We start from the raw sequence: 17,572 nt of genomic DNA, 5'->3' as shown, positions 1-17,572 counted from the left end.
TCATTGTGGGTGCTAGGTAGAGGGAAAGGTCACTGTGGAGGCTAGGTGGAGGGAGAGGTCACTGTGGGTGCTAGGTGATGGGAGATATCACTGTGGGTGCTGGGGAGGGAGAGGTCAGTATGGGTCCTAGGGGGAGGGAGAAGTCACTGTGGGTGCTAGGTGAATGGAGAGGTCACTGTGGGTGCTGAGGGAGGGAGCGGTCACTGTGGGTGCTGAGGGAGGGAGCGGTCACTGTGGGTGCTGGGGAAGGGAGAGGTCACTGTGGGTGCTAGGTGGAGGGAAAGGTCACTGTGGGTGCTGGGGGAGGGAGAGGTCACTGTGGATGCTAGGTGGAGGGAGAGGTCACTGTGGGTGCTAGGTGATGGGAGATATCACTGTGGGTACTGGGGAGGGAGAGGTCAGTATGGGTCCTAGGGGGAGGGAGAAGTCACTGTGGGTGCTAGGTGGATGGAGAGGTCACTGTGGGTGCTGGGGGAGGGAGAGGTTACTGTGGGTGCTAGGTGGAAGGAGAGGTCCCTGTGGGTGCTGAGGGAGGGAGCGGTCACTGTGGGTGCTGAGTAAAGGAGATGTCACTGTGGGTGCTAGGTGGAGGGAGAGGTCACTGTGGATGCTAGGTGATGGGAGATATCCCTGTGGGTACTGGGGAGGAAGAGGTCAGTATGGGTCATAGCTGGAGGGAGAAGTCACTGTGGATGCTAGGTGGATGGAGAGGTCACTGTGGGTGCTAGGGAAGGTAGTGGTCACTGTGGGTACTAGGTGGAGGGAGAGGTCACTATGGGTGCTGGGGGAGGTAGAGGTCAGTATGGGTCCTAGGTGGAGGGAGAGGTCAGTATGCCACACTAGGATTCCTGTTTGGGCCTCTTCACCTCAAAGTGTCCCAGGCGGGGGTGGAGCTTCCCGCGAGTGGGCGGGGCTTATCGCGATCGGGGCGGGGCTTATTTTGCACGCCGAGAGGGGCCTTTTTTGAAGATTTTAAAAGGGGGGTGCCTGGGCACCCAGAGCACCCCCCTCTGCACGTGCCTGCTGTATGTACTAATACCATAATGACCCTAATTTGCAGTTTCTCCTTCTTTCTGAATCTGGTTGATTTTATTTGGTACAATTAGAGTATCAGGATTCATGTTTCTACATATTTTTCATATTTATTGTGACTCACACTTCAAAAGAAGTCCACAGACATTTTACACTGATTATTTGTATAGTTCAAACCTCACTGCCAGGGCCATAAGTAGAGGGGAGCAGCATTTACGATCACAAGGGGGCCCAAAGCTGTTGGGAGGGGGGCAACTACTAACCTCCCCTTCCTTCTATACAGGGGTCCATCCCTCAGATCAGGTGTTTATGTGGTTGAACTTACGTGGGTGTGAAGAACTTGATGGACAAACTTGTTTTATGACCCTTGTGAGATGGGCCCCAAAGCTGTGAAAGGCACCAAGGAGAGGACATGGAAGAGGTGTGCACATTTGTAGGGCCCCATGAAAGTTTTGCTGAGGAACCCCATAAATTATAGCTACACCACTGCTCACCGCAAATTTTTTAAGGAACTGTTCATCTTTGTCCTTGAAAGATCTCTTCAGGAATATTTTTTGCGCTTCATCCTCATACTGCTTGCTCAGATCCAAGAAGTTCTCCAATGTTTCAGTGGGTAACTTTACCATCTTCATCTTGTCCTTGTAGTGCTGGACAGCTTCGTCGGTGGCTGCTATGTTCTCCTTCTCAGACAAAGAAAGCACTGCATCCTCCATACAGGCAAACTTAGAAGAATTTATGGCATCTACATAAAATTTTACCAATTCACCCAGTCCTGCAGAAATGGGAAATGTACTGCTTCATCAGATAGAAGTGTTCTTATAGCCTACAGCCACTTCAATTACTTAGACAATATCAAAAATATTTCTATTTAATCCTGCTAATACTATTAAGTCCAAATGTAAATTTTAACTAAGTCATCTGGAACAATAACTTGAGTGTGTCTTTGTAACCATGGATATTGTGTGTATGCATGTACTGGAAAGTATGTGTTTATGGAAGTATATGTATATTTGTGTGTGTGTGCAAGCACTTGAACACTCCTTTAACTTATATACAACCCATCCTCCTCCTCCTTTTTATCTTTTGCCACCTCTGGTATAGCTCAGGGTGTGGAGTCCCAAGCGGTCCGAGCTCTGCTTTCTGGTTATACCAGCCTGCATGGGTGTCAAGGGGTTAAAGAGGCTTGGGAGGGGGACCCCAAGCTTTCCTTTTTCTTAAAATGAATATACAGTACAGGAAGTAGTATATATTAAAGTGTACCACAGCATATGTCAAAAAAACATGTTTTCTTTGAATTTTTAAATAAATTTTCTCAAAAAATACAAGGTCTTTTTGAAACATTTTTTCCTTATGCCCACTGTTCTTCTTAACCCCCTCCTGACCGCCTAACGCTGATAGGTGTTGGGAAGGTGGCAGTCCCAGGACCGCCTAATGCCAAAAGGCGTCAAGAGCAGCGGACAGAGATTAGCAGGGATCGCGCCTGCTGATGCGCATGCATCCCCACTTGAGTGATGGAGCTGAGCTCCGTCATTAGTCTGCCAGTGGTTATCGCCGCTAACAGATTGAGAAAAAAAATAGAAATGGCCGTTTCTTTTCTTTGTACAGTGCTGCGATCTAATGCAGCACTGTACTGGAGACAGCTCTGGCACTCGCCTGTCCCCTAGAAGGGAAAAACAAAGGATCGCTCTCATAGGCTGATGCCTATGAGAGATAATACTGCTGATTGTATCTCGGGGGGGGGGGGGGGGGGAATACAAAAATAAATAAATTATTTAATACAAAAAGATAACACTCTCTGCAGCAACAATCACAGCCCACCAACAGAGAGCTCTGTTGGTGGGCAGAAAAGGGGTGGGGGGTCCATTTGTGTGCTAAGTTGTATGGTTCTGCAGTGAGCTATTAAAGCTGCAGAGCACTGCATTGTAATAAATAGCCTGGTCACTGGGGGAGGGGGGGGGGGAGCCTGTGGTCCTTAAGTGGTTAACATACGCAGCAAATTTGGTGATTATACAGTAGCGCCTATGTGGCTTTGCTATTAACTGCAAAAGTTATTGCCATTGACTTCAAATCATCTTTTTTGTGTTGGATAGGTACGAATTCAAACAAACATTTTCAGGTTGAGTATAAGGACAACACAAATTTGAGCACCAACACTAGCTGTAACTAGTGTTGGGCGAACATCTAGATGTTCGGGTTCGGGCCGAACAGGCCGAACATGGCCGCGATGTTCGGGTGTTCGACCCGAACTCCGAACATAATGGAAGTCAATGGGGACCCGAACTTTTGTGGTTTGTAAAGCCTCCTTACATGCTACATACCCCAAATTTACAGGGTATGTGCACCTTGGGAGTGGGTACAAGAGGGAAAAAAAATTTAGCAAAAAGAGCTTATAGTTTTTGAGAAAATCGATTTTAAAGTTTCAAAGGGAAAACTGTCTTTTAAATGCGGGAAATGTCTGTTTTCTTTGCACAGGTAACATGTTTTTTGTCGGCATGCAGTCATAAATGTAATACATATAAGAGGTTCCAGGAAAAGGGACCGGTAACGCTAACCCAGCAGCAGCACACGTGATGGAACAGGAGGAGGCGCAGGAGGAGAAGGCCACGCTTTGTGAGACACAACAACCCAGGCCTTGCATGAGGGCAAGAAGCGTGCGGATAGCATGCTTTGTACCGCCATGCAGTCATAAATGTAATAAAGATAAGTGGTTCAATAAACAGGGACCACGCGGCAACGCTAACCCAGCAGCAGCACACGTGATGGAACAGGAGGAGGCGCAGGAGGAGAAGGCCACGCTTTGTGAGACACAACAACCCAGGCCTTGCATGAGGGCAAGAAGCGTGCGGATAGCATGCTTTGTACCGCCATGCAGTCATAAATGTAATAAAGATAAGTGGTTCAATAAACAGGGACCACGCGGCAACGCTAACCCAGCAGCAGCAGACGTGATGGAACAGGAGGAGGCGCAGGATGAGAAGGCCACGCTTTGTGAGACACAACAACCCAGGCCTTGCATGAGGGCAAGAAGCGTGCGGATAGCATGCTTTGTACCGCCATGCAGTCATAAATGTAATAAAGATAAGTGGTTCAATAAACAGGGACCACGCGGCAACGCTAACCCAGCAGCAGCACACGTGATGGAACAGGAGGAGGCGCAGGAGGAGAAGGCCACGCTTTGTGAGACACAACAACCCAGGCCTTGCATGAGGGCAAGAAGCGTGCGGATAGCATGCTTTGTATCGCCATGCAGTCATAAATGTAATAAAGATAAGTGGTTCAATAAACAGGGACCACGCGGCAACGCTAACCCAGCAGCAGCACACGTGATGGAACAGGAGGAGGCGCAGGAGGAGAAGGCCACGCTTTGTGAGACACAACAACCCAGGCCTTGCATGAGGGCAAGAAGCGTGCGGATAGCATGCTTTGTACCGCCATGCAGTCATAAATGTAATAAAGATAAGTGGTTCAATAAACAGGGACCACGCGGCAACGCTAACCCAGCAGCAGCACACGTGATGGAACAGGAGCAGGCGCAGGAGGAGAAGGCCACGGTTTTTGAGACACAACAACCCAGGCCTTGCATGAGGACAAAAAGCGTGCGGATATAGCAGCAATGCTTTTTGCCGCCATGCAGTCATAAATGTAATACAGATGAGAGGTTCAATAAACAGGGACCGGAAACGCTACACCATCCCAGATGTTCATTGGTCATGTTACTTGGTTGGGGTCCTGGAGTGTTGCGTAGTCATTTCCAATCCAGGATTGATTCATTTTAATTTGAGTCAGACGGTCTGCATTTTCTGTAGAGAGGCGGATACGCCGATCTGTGACGATGCCTCCGGCAGCACTGAAACAGTGTTCCGACATAACGCTGGCTGCCGGGCAAGCCAGCACCTCTATTGCGTACATTGCCAGTTCGTGCCAGGTGTCTAGCTTCGATACCCAATAGTTGAAGGGTGCAGATGGATTGTTCGACACAGCTACGTCATCTGACATGTAGTCCTTGACCATCTTCTCCAGGCGATCGGTGTTGGAGGTGGATCTGCACGCTTGCTGTTCAGTGGGCTGCTGCTGCATGGGTGTCAGAAAATGTTCCCACTCCAAGGACATTGCCGATACCGTTCCCTTTTGGGTACTAGCTGCGGCTTGCGTTGTTTGCTGCCCTCCTGGTCGTCCTGGGTTTGCGGAAGTCAGTCTGTCTGCGTACAACTGGCTAGAGGAGGGGGAGGATGTCAATCTCCTCTCTAAAGTCTCCACAAGGGCCTGCTGGTATTCTTCCATTTTGACCTGTTTGACTCTTTCTTCAAGCAGTTTTGGAACATTGTGTTTGTACCGTGGATCCAGAAGGGTATAAACCCAGTAATTGGTGTTGTCCAGAATGCGCACAATGCGTGGGTCACGTTCAATGCAGTCTAGCATGAATTGAGCCATGTGTGCCAGAGTCCTACCAGAATCCTCATCATCCTCTTGTGAGCGTTGTGATAGTTGTTGTGATGCATCATAGTCGTCACCTTCCTCCTGGTCTGCTTCTGCTGACCATTCGCGTTGAATTGTGGAAGTCCAACGTGCACCGCTCTGGCCCTCATCAGTGGTGGCAGGAAATTCCTGCTCCAACTCCAGCTGTTCCTCCTCCTCTTCTTCGTCATAGCTGCTGGGGCCAGCGTTCCCTGAGGCGGATGGCCTGATGTTGGTACCATCACGCTGATCGTTTTCTCCTTCAGATTCCCCCAGTTGCATCATGACAGCTGTTTCCTTGATTTTTAACATCGACCTCTTCAGTAAACACAGCAGTGGTATGGTAATGCTGACTGAAGAGTTGTCACTGCTCACAAGCAACGTGGATTGCTCAAAATTTTGGAGGACTTGGCAGAGGTCCAACATGTTGGCCCAATCGGATCCACAGAAGCTTGGCAGCTGTCCGGATGCGCCTCGGTACTGCGCCGTCATGTACTGGACCACTGCACTCTTCTGCTCACAAAAGCGTGCTAGCATGTGCAGCGTAGAATTCCAGCGCGTAGGGACATCACACAGCAAGCGATGGTGGGGGAGATTGAAGCGCTCCTGCATCTTGGCGAGTGCCCCCGAAGCAGTACTGGAATTTCTACAATGTTTGGCCACTCGACGCACCTTCAACAGAAGATCGGCCACGCCTGGGTATGTCCTCAGGAACCGCTGAACTACTAGGTTCATCACGTGCGCCAGGCAAGGGATGTGTGTCAGCTTAGCCAACCTTAAAGCGCGAATGAGATTACTCCCATTATCACACACAACCATGCCCGGTTTCAGGTCCAGCGGTGCCAGCCACAAATCCGTCTCTTCCTTTATTCCCCTCCAAATTTCCTCCCCTGTGTGCTGCTTATCCCCAAGGCAGATCAGCTTCAGCAACGCTTGCTGACGCATGCCAACAGCTGTGCTGCACTGCTTCCACGATCCTACTGCTGCTGGGTTAGCGTTTCCGGATGAGGTACAGCTTTGAGATGCGTTGGAGGAGAAGGAGTCAGAGAGGTAGGTGCTGCTGTTGTTATCCAGTGGGAGGGACGGCGGTGCAGCTGTTTGCGGCGTGGGCAACACCCGCGCCGTAGCAGGTGAGGAATCGCTGCCAGGCTCCACAAGGTTCACCCAGTGCGCGGTAAGGGAGATGTATCGACCCTGGCCGAACGCACTCGTCCAGGTGTCAGTGGTGAGGTGAACCTTGCAGGCAACGGCATTCTTCAAGCTTCGGGTTATTTTGCTGACCACGTGCTCATGCAACTCAGGCACTGCAGAGCGCGCAAAGTGGTAGCGGCTGGGAACCACGTAACGTGGGATGGCCACTGACATCATGCCCTTGAAGCTGTTTGTCTCCACCACTCGATATGGCAGCATTTCGCAGGCCAGAAGCTTGGCTATGCAGACTGTTACTGCCACGGCCCGGGGGTCATTTGCTGGCAATTTCCTCTTGCGCTCAAACATCTCCGACACAGACAACTGAACCGTAGCGCTGCACACGGAAGGGCTGTTGGTTGTTGTGTTTGATGAACACTGGGAGACCTCAAGAGCACTACTCCGGAAAGTGACAGTGTCAGCGTCGTCTGATGTTTGTGAATGTTGTGAACCACGCAATGGCTGGGCTACTGCTGCTGCTGAGGCGGGTCTGGTGGTGAGTCTGGTGAACCCAAGGGAGGCAGTGTTGCTGGTACCCTGACCTGCCGCGTTTGCCCACAGAGTGGGATGTTTGGATAGCATGTGGCGGCTCATGCTGGTGGTGGAGAGGTTGTTAATACTTTTCCCCCTGCTCAGGCGAGTCTTGCACACCTTGCAAATCGCCATGGTAACATCCTCAGTGCAGTCTTCAAAGAAAGCCCAGACTTTGGAGCACCTGCCTCCTTGCTGGCGATTTCTGTTTCCTCCTCTTTTGCCTCTCACTCTAACTTCCACGCTTGTGGTGCCTGAAATTGCGCGCCGCCTACCTTGTGGCACAAGGCGAACTCGTGCAGCAGTGGGTTCTTCAACAGACTCACCTGTGCTGCTGCTACGACGGCGATGTTCTCGTTCACAAATAAAATCTGGGTCTCTGTCCACATTGTCCATACCCTCCTCTTCCATCTCCTCAAACTCGTCATATGTCATTGTGGGGGGCCGCCGCCGTGGAGTAGAGCTCCCCAGAACAACCTCTGCGCAGCTCACTCCAACGTCGTCTTCCAGATCTTGTCGGCCGACCTCCTGCAATTGCAACCCCTCCTGCCCAACTTGCTCTGGGATTTGGGTTTCCGAGTCCTCCTCGGACTCGCCTTGTATTTCAGTGCGCGGTGCATTTCCCACAGTTAATGGTTGTGAATCCGGGCACAACATTTCTGGCTGTTCCTCCATTGACCTTTCATAGGTGGAAGTTTGTTGGGCTGGGAATAGCTCCTGCGAATACCCCATTGTGTCCTGAGGTAATTCATAGGACTGGTTATCTGGCAGTTGTGTGCGTGGTGTCGCTGCCGGTTGTGTCAGCTTTGTGCCCACTGGCTCCTTGTAACTGGCTGAGGACTCGGACCTCGTACGTGATGTGCTGGTGCTGCTTAACCCACTGCTGGACGCTTGAGAGGTCATCCAAGTAATTATCTGGTCCTGTTCTTTTGGATTTGTGAGGGTTGTTGTCCTGGACAACATGGGCGCTATTGAGTGGGTTTTCTTGGGTGCTCCCCTGTGGCCTGTACGTGAACCGTCAGGGGAAACACCTCTTCCCTTGCCCCTTCCTCTTTCACCGGATTTCTTCCTCATTTCACTTATCCTTACAGTACACGCTGACTGGCAGCAGTACAGTGGCAGTACAGAAATGCTATACAGTACCACTATTCCCAGCAGCAACACAGAGCACAATGCTATACAGTGGCGGGTGAGCGGTGTACTACTGTTCCCAGGCCCAGCAGACACAGAGTGGAAGTAAACACAATGCTATATAGTCTGGCTGAGCGGTGTACACAGAGTGGCAGTACACACAATGCTATATAGTCTGGCTAAGCCGTGTACACAGAGTGTCAGAAAACACAATGCTATATATAGCGTGGCTGAGCGAGGTGCACAGTGGCAGTACACACAATGCTATATTAGTCAGGCTAAGCCATGTACACAGAGTGTCAGAAAGCACAATGCTATATATATAGCGTGGCTGAGCGAGGTGCACAGTGGCAGTACACACAATGCTATATAGTCAGGCTAAGCCGTGTACACAGAGTGTCAGAAAACACAATGCTATATATAGCGTGGCTGAGCGAGGTGCACAGTGGCAGTACACACAATGCTTTATAGTCAGGCTGAGCCGTGTACACAGAGTGTCAGTAAACAATGGTATATAGTCTGGCTGAGCGGTGTACACAGAGTGTCAGTAAACAACGGTATATAGTCTGGCTGAGCGGTGTACACAGAGTGGCAGTAAACACAATGCTATATATAGCGTGGCTGAGCGAGGTGCACAGTGGCAGTACACACAATGCCAGAGGCGGGACAAGGTCCTCCAGCACCCAAGGCTGAGACACCAAAGTGCGCCCCTCCATCCCTCCCACCCCAGCCATCACACACTGATTGCTATTAGACTAAGAGGTGCCACAGGGCCCACAACCTCCCCAACACCTTAATATCTAGTTATCTGGCTTGCAGTCACTGCTATGTATCCCCTTTTCTTATTTCTTTCTGCTTAAAACACAATTAGGAATGACAGCTGAATGAATTGTGCGCCCCCTCCTACACTGCGCCCTGAGGCTGGAGCCTCTCCAGCCTATGCCTCGGCCCGGCCCTGCACAATGCTATATTAGTCAGGCTAAGCCGTGTACACAGAGTGTCAGAAAACACAATGCTATATATAGCGTGGCTGAGCGAGGTGCACAGTGGCAGTACACACAATGCTATATATAGCGTGGCTGAGCGAGGTGCACCGTGGCAGTACACACAATGCTATATATAGCGTGGCTGAGCGAGGTGCACAGTGGCAGTACACACAATGCTATATTAGTCAGGCTAAGCCGTGTACACAGAGTGTCAGAAAACACAATGCTATATATATAGCGTGGCTGAGCGAGGTGCACAGTGGCAGTACACACAATGCTATATATAGCGTGGCTGAGCGAGGTGCACAGTGGCAGTACACACAATGCTATATATAGCGTGGCTGAGCGAGGTGCACAGTGGCAGTACACACAATGCTATATTAGTCAGGCTAAGCCGTGTACACAGAGTGTCAGAAAACACAATGCTATATATATAGCGTGGCTGAGCGAGGTGCACAGTGGCAGTACACACAATGCTATATATAGCGTGGCTGAGCGAGGTGCACAGTGGCAGTACACACAATGCTATATATAGCGTGGCTGAGCGAGGTGCACAGTGGCAGTACACACAATGCTATATATAGCGTGGCTGAGCGAGGTGCACAGTGGCAGTACACACAATGCTATATTAGTCAGGCTAAGCCGTGTACACAGAGTGTCAGAAAACACAATGCTATATATATAGCGTGGCTAAGCGAGGTGCACAGTGGCAGTACACACAATGCTATATATAGCGTGGCTGAGCGAGGTGCACAGTGGCAGTACACACAATGCTATATATAGCGTGGCTGAGCGAGGTGCACAGTGGCAGTACACACAATGCTATATTAGTCAGGCTAAGCCGTGTACACAGAGTGTCAGAAAACACAATGCTATATATATAGCGTGGCTAAGCGAGGTGCACAGTGGCAGTACACACAATGCTATATATAGCGTGGCTGAGCGAGGTGCACAGTGGCAGTACACACAATGCTATATATAGCGTGGCTGAGCGAGGTGCACAGTGGCAGTACACACAATGCTATATTAGTCAGGCTAAGCCGTGTACACAGAGTGTCAGAAAACACAATGCTATATATATAGCGTGGCTGAGCGAGGTACACAGTGGCAGTAAACAATGCTATATATAGTGTGGCTGAGCGAGCGGTGTACTACTGTTCCCAGCAGCGACACACAATGACTGGGGGGGACCCTGGCTAGCGTGGCTGGAGAGCGAACTACCCTGCCTGCCTACCCAAAGCTAAACCCACAGACAAATGGCGGAGATATGACGTGGTTCGGGTATTTATTTACCCGAACCACGTGACCGTTCGGCCAATCAGAGCGCGTTCGGGCCCGAACCACGTGACCCGTTCGGCCAATCACAGCGCTAGCCGAACGTTCGGGGAACGTTCGGCCATGCGCTCTTAGTTCGGCCATGTGGCCGAACGGTTTGGCCGAGCACCGTCAGGTGTTCGGCCGAACTCGAACATCACCCGAACAGGGTGATGTTCTGCAGAACCCGAACAGTGGCGAACACTGTTCGCCCAACACTAGCTGTAACTCATCTGGGTATATGTGATGCAGATTTAGTTGCTCAGACATGACTGAATCCAAAACATTAGTATAACAGCCAGTAATTCTTTACATGGAAATCATAAATTTAAAGGGATACTGTAGGGGGTCGGGGGAAAATGAGTTGAAGTTACCCGGGGCTCCCCCGCAGACATCCTGTGCCCGCGCAGGCACTCACCGATGCTCTGGCCCCGCCTCCAGTTCACTTCTGGAATTTCAGACTTTAAAGTCTGAAAACCACTGCGCCTGCGTTGCCGTGTCCTCGCTCTCGCTGATGTCACCAGGAGCATACTGTGCAGACACTGGACACTGCAGACACTGGACCTGCGCAGTATGCTCCTGGTGACATCAGCGAGAGCGAGGACACGGCAACGCAGGCGCAGTGGTTTTCAGACTTTAAAGTCTGAAATTCCAGAAGTGAACTGGAGGCGGGGCCGGAGCATCGGTGAGTGGCTGCGCGGGCACAGGATGTCTGCGGGGGACCATTAGAAGCCCCGGGGAAGTTCAACTCATTTTCCCCCGACCCCCTACAGTATCCCTTTAAACCTCCATATTCTCATTTTAGGTTTCCTATCCTTGGATACAGACCAACCAGCAAGCTCATGGTGAACCAGAACTCATTGGAGTGTGTAAGGGGCTACAATGGTCCAAAAAGCCTCCTTACTAAAATGCTATGGAAAGTTTGCTTTTTTAAAACAGAAAGTATTTGCGATAAGGCCCGGTTCACATTAGCGGCTGCTATCCGGAATCGCCGTGCCGGAGCCGGACTGCATGCGGACCGGACGAAACGGACGCACGGCATAGCAATGAAAGTCTATGCGACCGTTCACATGCGTCCGTTTCGTCCGGACCGGAGCCGGACCGGATCCGGACTCCGGCGTCCGTTCCAACATGCGCTATTTTTTGGTCCGGCTGGTCCGGCTGACGTATCCGGACCGGAGCCGGAATGTTGCATCCGGCCAATGGAAACCAATGAGAACCGGAGAGCGCACAACACACTGGCTATAAAAACCGGATGTTGTACCACACTTCCTATGCTGACTCTATGGTATGGTGGCCATTTTGGATGGGGACCACATGGCACCAGCGTTCACAGAGTGGAGCAGCAGTGACTTCATGCTGGAGCTCTTTGGCAGCAATATGGAGCAGGATCTGTCTGATAGCGAGGGGGTGAGGCCCTACACATCAGAAGACCTCATCCTACAGGTGCAGCAGGTACCAGCCCTGTGGGACAAGGGGGATGCGGACCACAGCAACATCAAAAAATGCAGAGGCCTGTGGAAAAAAATTGCCAAGCTGTATGTGGAGGACTTTGAGAACTTGAGCAAGAGACAGCAAGGCACAGAGGGTATGTTGACTAGAAGTTTTTGGGGGGGGCTTGTGGTTTAAGCTTGTGATGTATTCCACTTTTGCTATGGATTTGTGTCACCCACGTGTTGCCCACCCACCTGTTCCCCACCCACCTGTACCCCACCTGTGATGTATCCCACCCACCTGTACCCCACCTGTGATGTACCCCACCTGTGCTGTATCCCACCCACCTGTGATGTATCCCACCCACCTGTACCCCACCTGTGATGTATCCCACCCACCTGTACCCCACCTGTGATGTATCCCACCCACCTCTACCCCACCTGTGATGTATCCCACCTGTGATGTATCCCACCCACCTGTACCCCACCTGTGCTGTATCCCACCCACCTGTGATGTATCACACCCACCTGTACCCCACCTGTGATGTATCCCACCTGTGATGTATCCCACCCACCAGTACCCCACCTGTGATGTATCCCACCCACCTGTACCCCACCTGTGATGTATCCCACCTGTGATGTATCCCACCCACCTGTGATGTATCCCACCCACCTGTACCCCACCTGTGATGTATCCCACCCACCTGTACCCCACCTGTGATGTATCCCACCCACCTCTACCCCACCTGTGATGTATCCCACCTGTGATGTATCCCACCCACCTGTGATGTATCCCACCCACCTGTACCCCACCTGTGATGTATCCCACCCACCTGTACCCCACCTGTGATGTATCCCACCCACCTGTACCCCACCTGTGATGTATCCCACCCACCTGTACCCCACCTGTGATGTATCCCACCCACCTGTACCCCACCTGTGATGTATCCCACCCACCTGTACCCCACCTGTGATGTATCTCACCTGTGATGTATCCCACCCACCTGTGATGTATCCCACCCACCTGTACCCCACCTGTGATGTATCCCACCCACCTGTACCCCACCTGTGATGTATCCCACCCACCTCTACCCCACCTGTGATGTATCCCACCTGTGATGTATCCCACCCACCTGTGATTTATCCCACCCACCTGTACCCCACCTGTGATGTATCCCACCCACCTGTACCCCACCTGTGATGTATCCCACCCACCTGTACCCCACCTGTGATGTATCCCACCCACCTGTACCCCACCTGTGATGTATCCCACCCACCTGTACCCCACCTGTGATGTATCCCACCCACCTGTGATGTATCCCACCCACCTGCGATGTACCCCACCTGTGCACATAAAACATACACAATGACCAATTATTATACATCAATTTATTGTAAAAAATTAATACATTTAAAATCACTCAAAAACTTGAAACTCCAAAATAAACACATTTCAACAAAACATATTAAAAACCAAACATTCACCCTCGTCCTGGTGGTGTGGTAAAATAAAGTCTCAGTTGGTCCCTGTTCCGCAGTGACACTACCCTTGGCCTGGTTGCATACCTCCGCAGGGGCATTAGTGGAAGCACATTCGGGGGTTCCGGAGTCTCTCTTTCCTCCTGCCGCACAAAGTTGTGGAGGATGCATGCTGCCTTCACCACGACAACTGCGTTGCCCGGTTTCAGCAGCATGGGCGTGTGGAACACCCTCCACTTTGACACCAGGATCCCAAATGTGCACTCCACCATTCTCCTTGCACGGCTCAACCGAGCATTGAAGTGTAGCTGGCTGGCATCAAGTCCCCTGTCTGGGTACGGACGCATTACATGGTCGGACAGGGCGAAGGCCTCGTCCCCCACAAACACATAGGGGTAGGCCGGTGCCCTTGTCCCAGGCCAGGGTCTGTCACGGGGGAGACGCAGTCTGCCTTCCTCCATCAGCCGGCAAAGGGTCGTACGCTGGAAAATTCCAGAGTCATTGGAACTACCGTACGACCCCACGTCCACGTACACAAACTTGTAGTCCGCATCTGCCACTGCCATTAGAACAATGCTAAAGTATTTTTTATAGTTGAAATAATGGCTGCCACTCCCCACGGGTTTCTGAAGCCGGATGTGTTTCCCATCCAGTGCGCCAACACAATTAGGAAACTTGCACTCGGTCCAGAAGCCCTGGGCGATCTCCTCCCATTTCGTGGTGTCCGGCACAGGCATGTATCTGGCCCTCAGTCGCGTCCAAAGGATCCTCGAAGTCCTCACGACGATGCCTGCCACCGTGCTCTTCCCAATACGAAATGTGACATGTAGCGATGTATATGTTTGTCCAGTTGCGATGTACCTACAAGAGAAATAATCGAAATCAATTTTTCATGTCGTTACAGGAGAAAGGTTCAAGACAAGGTGGCGCAATATACGGGATGCATACGTGAAATGGCTACGGAAGAAAAAACTTGCCGAACGAAGTGGCAGTGGCGGGGGAAGGCGACAAAAAGACTACCAATTTGCCAAGCAATTGTCTTTCATCAATGCAAGCCTGGAACCTAGACTGTAAGTACCACTACTGTGGGCAGGAACTGAGAGCTCATTTACCATGACTTCGGCCATGTATTGCTATGGCCTCAATTCCCATGGCTAGCGAACTTTTCTCACAAGCTTTATCAAATGTTGGGTAGAAACGGTTGATAAAGTGATTGCTAGTGTTTGCTAGCTCTGTGAATTGACGCCACATGCTGTTTGGCACACCAATAAATATTGTTTTTATCTACAGGACTGAAGACAATTTGGAGCAAGAGGAACCGACCCAGGAGGCACGGTTCAGCAGTGAGGAGAGCTTGGTGGATGATGACGTCGCCGATGTAACCTATTGCCCCGAGGAGAGGAGTAGGAGGAGGGAGTCCTTAATCCCAACTCTCTCCTTTGATGATGACTTGGCAGAAGAGAGCTTGGATGTTTAGGTTGCAGGACCGAGTGTGGAAGAAGCTGAACCTCCACAATCGACCGCTATGGAAGCTCCAGGGGAACAAGAACAAAGTGAGGAGCACCGAGAGACTGCAGCACAACCAGCGTGCAGGGCAACCCCGACACAGGCCAGAGGACGGGAAGATGCTGCCACACCACCAGTGAGGACCACCACACCAGTGAGGCGTCGAGGTACCCTCCCCCCAACAAGGAGAGAGACAGAGTCCGAGATGTCCGGGGCTGTCTCCGGACTTCTCGGGATTCTTCAGAGCCACCAAACTCTCATAACCCGGCAGTTGCAAGATGAGGACAGGGGCCATATCATGGAGCAGTACAAGTCCCACATCACTTCACTGCAATGTGAGCTCGACGCTGTACATGGGCACTACAGGGACGAGCTTAAAATGGTGCATGAGATGCACAGAGGAGAAATCGACCAACTGCGTGCGCAGCATCATCAGTCGGTGGGCCAGCTGCAGAACATGATGCAGCAAATGCATCAACAAAGCAAGGAACTACTGAAATTGCAGGCACACCCGTGTTTTCACACTGTGATGTCTCTAATACCATATCTGGAAAAGGTGCCTTCCCAAAACCTGATGGCGTGCCATTCCAATTTGCTGGAGGTGATTAAACAGCACATGGACACGCCATTATTGCAACCACCAATTTTTAGACCCCCACAACCAACAGCGGTGCCCACCTGGCAATCATCACAGATGTACACCGGCTACAGAGACAGTCAATATGGGCCACCGCTGTCAGGGTCCAGCTCATCCACGACCAGCACCCAAGAGAGTCCAGATTTCCAGGCAGCAACTCCCACCTTTTCTAGTAGTGGTGCCGATACAATTTGAAAAAAAAAGTCAAATTGTTCCTGGACATGCTCCTCTGAATACCTCCGATCCTCGGAGGAAGGATACCATCACAGGGCTTTTTAACTTTTGGTTTTGCTGGACTTGAACTTTAGGGCCTGGTGTCCCCGAAAGACACTACCTTGGTCACAACCTTGTGCCTGTTGCACTGCACCTGTAGTCATGCACCTCTGCCATCGGTTCCTCTTGCTCCTCACTTTTTTCTTGTTCCTAACCACTTGCACAAGACCCTTGAAACCATGGATGAAGGACACCTACACTGGTCGGTGAGAGGCCTAGCCTTTTCACTGACCTGTGTCCTTCATCCATGGCTCAGAGGGTCATGTGCCAGTGGTTAGGTTTTTAAAGCACTTCAATTTTAGGGCCTGGTGTCCCCGAAAGACACTACCTGGGTCACAACCTTGTGCCTGTTGCACTGCACCTGTAGTCATGCACCTCTGCCATCGGTTCCTCTTGCTCCTCACTTTGTTCTTGTTCCTAACCACTTGCACAAGACCCTTTGAACCATGGATGAAGGACACCTTGACTGGTCGGTGAGAGGCCTAGCCTTTTCACTGACCTGTGTCCTTCACCCATGGCTCAGAGGGTCCTGTGCCAGTGGTTAGGTTTTTAAAGCACTTCAATTTTAGGGCCTGGTGTCCCCGAAAGACACTACCTGGGTCACAACCTTGTGCCTGTTGCACTGCACCTGTAGTCCTGCTCCTCTGCCATCGGTTCCTCTTGCTCCTCACTTTGTTCTTGTTCCTAACCACTTGCACAAGACCCTTGGAGCCATGGATGAAGGACACCTTGACTGGTCGGTGAGAGGCCTAGCCTTTTCACTGAACTGTGTCCTTCATCCATGGCTCAGAGGGTCATGTGCCAGTGGTTAGGTTTTTGAAGCACTTCAATTTTAGGGCCTGGTGTCCCCGAAAGACACTACCTGGGTCACAACCTTGTGCCTGTTGCACTGCACCTGTAGTCATGCACCTCTGCCATCGGTTCCTCTTGCTCCTCACTTTTTTCTTGTTCCTAACCACTTGCACAAGACCCTTGAAACCATGGATGAAGGACACCTACACTGGTCGGTGAGAGGCCTAGCCTTTTCACTGACCTGTGTCCTTCATCCATGGCTCAGAGGGTCCTGTGCCAGTGGTTAGGTTTTTGAAGCACTTCAATTTATTAGGGCCTGGTGTCCCCTAAAGACACTTGGGCAGCTATGCCCTACAACTCTTCCAGCACAAAGTTGGTGGTTGGTGTTCCTTAAAACTGACCGGGCTATACCATAGATATGTTATTTTTTTGTCTTCCATGTTGGAAGAATGTTTCCATGTTGGAAAGTGGTTGTTTTTGCAATAAAAAAATTTGTTTTTACATACCTCAGTGTGATGAGTAGTTGTTCTTGTGGTGTGACTGCTCTCCTGAACGTGGTATCCTTCTTCCTAAGGTCATCCTTCACCATCTCCAAAAGGGTATCAAACCTGTCAGGAGATGGAAAGGAAGAAGCTGTAAAGTATGTTGTGGGACAAGGTGTTGGGTGGAGGATGGGGGAGGTGTGTTTACAGAGGTTTGGGAGTGTTGTGGAGGGTGGGGGTGTACTGTATAGCTAGGTATACAGGGGTGTGGGGGTCAGGGTGGTGTGTTTAGCTAGGTATACAGGGATGAGGTGTTGTGGGGGTGAGGGTGGG

The 17,572-nt window shown here is 51.0% G+C and overlaps 1 protein-coding gene across 1 annotated transcript in view; it reads right to left on the bottom strand.

Moving 5' to 3' along the window:
- Window positions 1-1,357: 1,357 nt before the first annotated feature.
- Window positions 1,358-17,572, bottom strand: part of LOC137543667 (guanylate-binding protein 3-like) — a gene marked incomplete at its 3' end in the record, with an annotated part of 40,793 nt that continues 24,578 nt past the window's right edge. Inside the window, exons 6-7 of the mRNA XM_068264793.1 lie at window positions 1,527-1,804; window positions 1,358-1,419 (exon numbers count right to left, since the gene is read on the bottom strand). Coding sequence (XP_068120894.1) covers window positions 1,358-1,419; window positions 1,527-1,804 — 340 coding nt within the window. The remainder of the gene's footprint in view (window positions 1,420-1,526; window positions 1,805-17,572) is intronic.

The sequence above is a fragment of the Hyperolius riggenbachi genome, unplaced genomic scaffold, assembly GCF_040937935.1.
Source record: "Hyperolius riggenbachi isolate aHypRig1 unplaced genomic scaffold, aHypRig1.pri scaffold_154, whole genome shotgun sequence".
Lineage (NCBI taxonomy): Eukaryota > Metazoa > Chordata > Amphibia > Anura > Hyperoliidae > Hyperolius > Hyperolius riggenbachi.
This window is presented reverse-complemented; position numbering and strand designations above follow the sequence as displayed.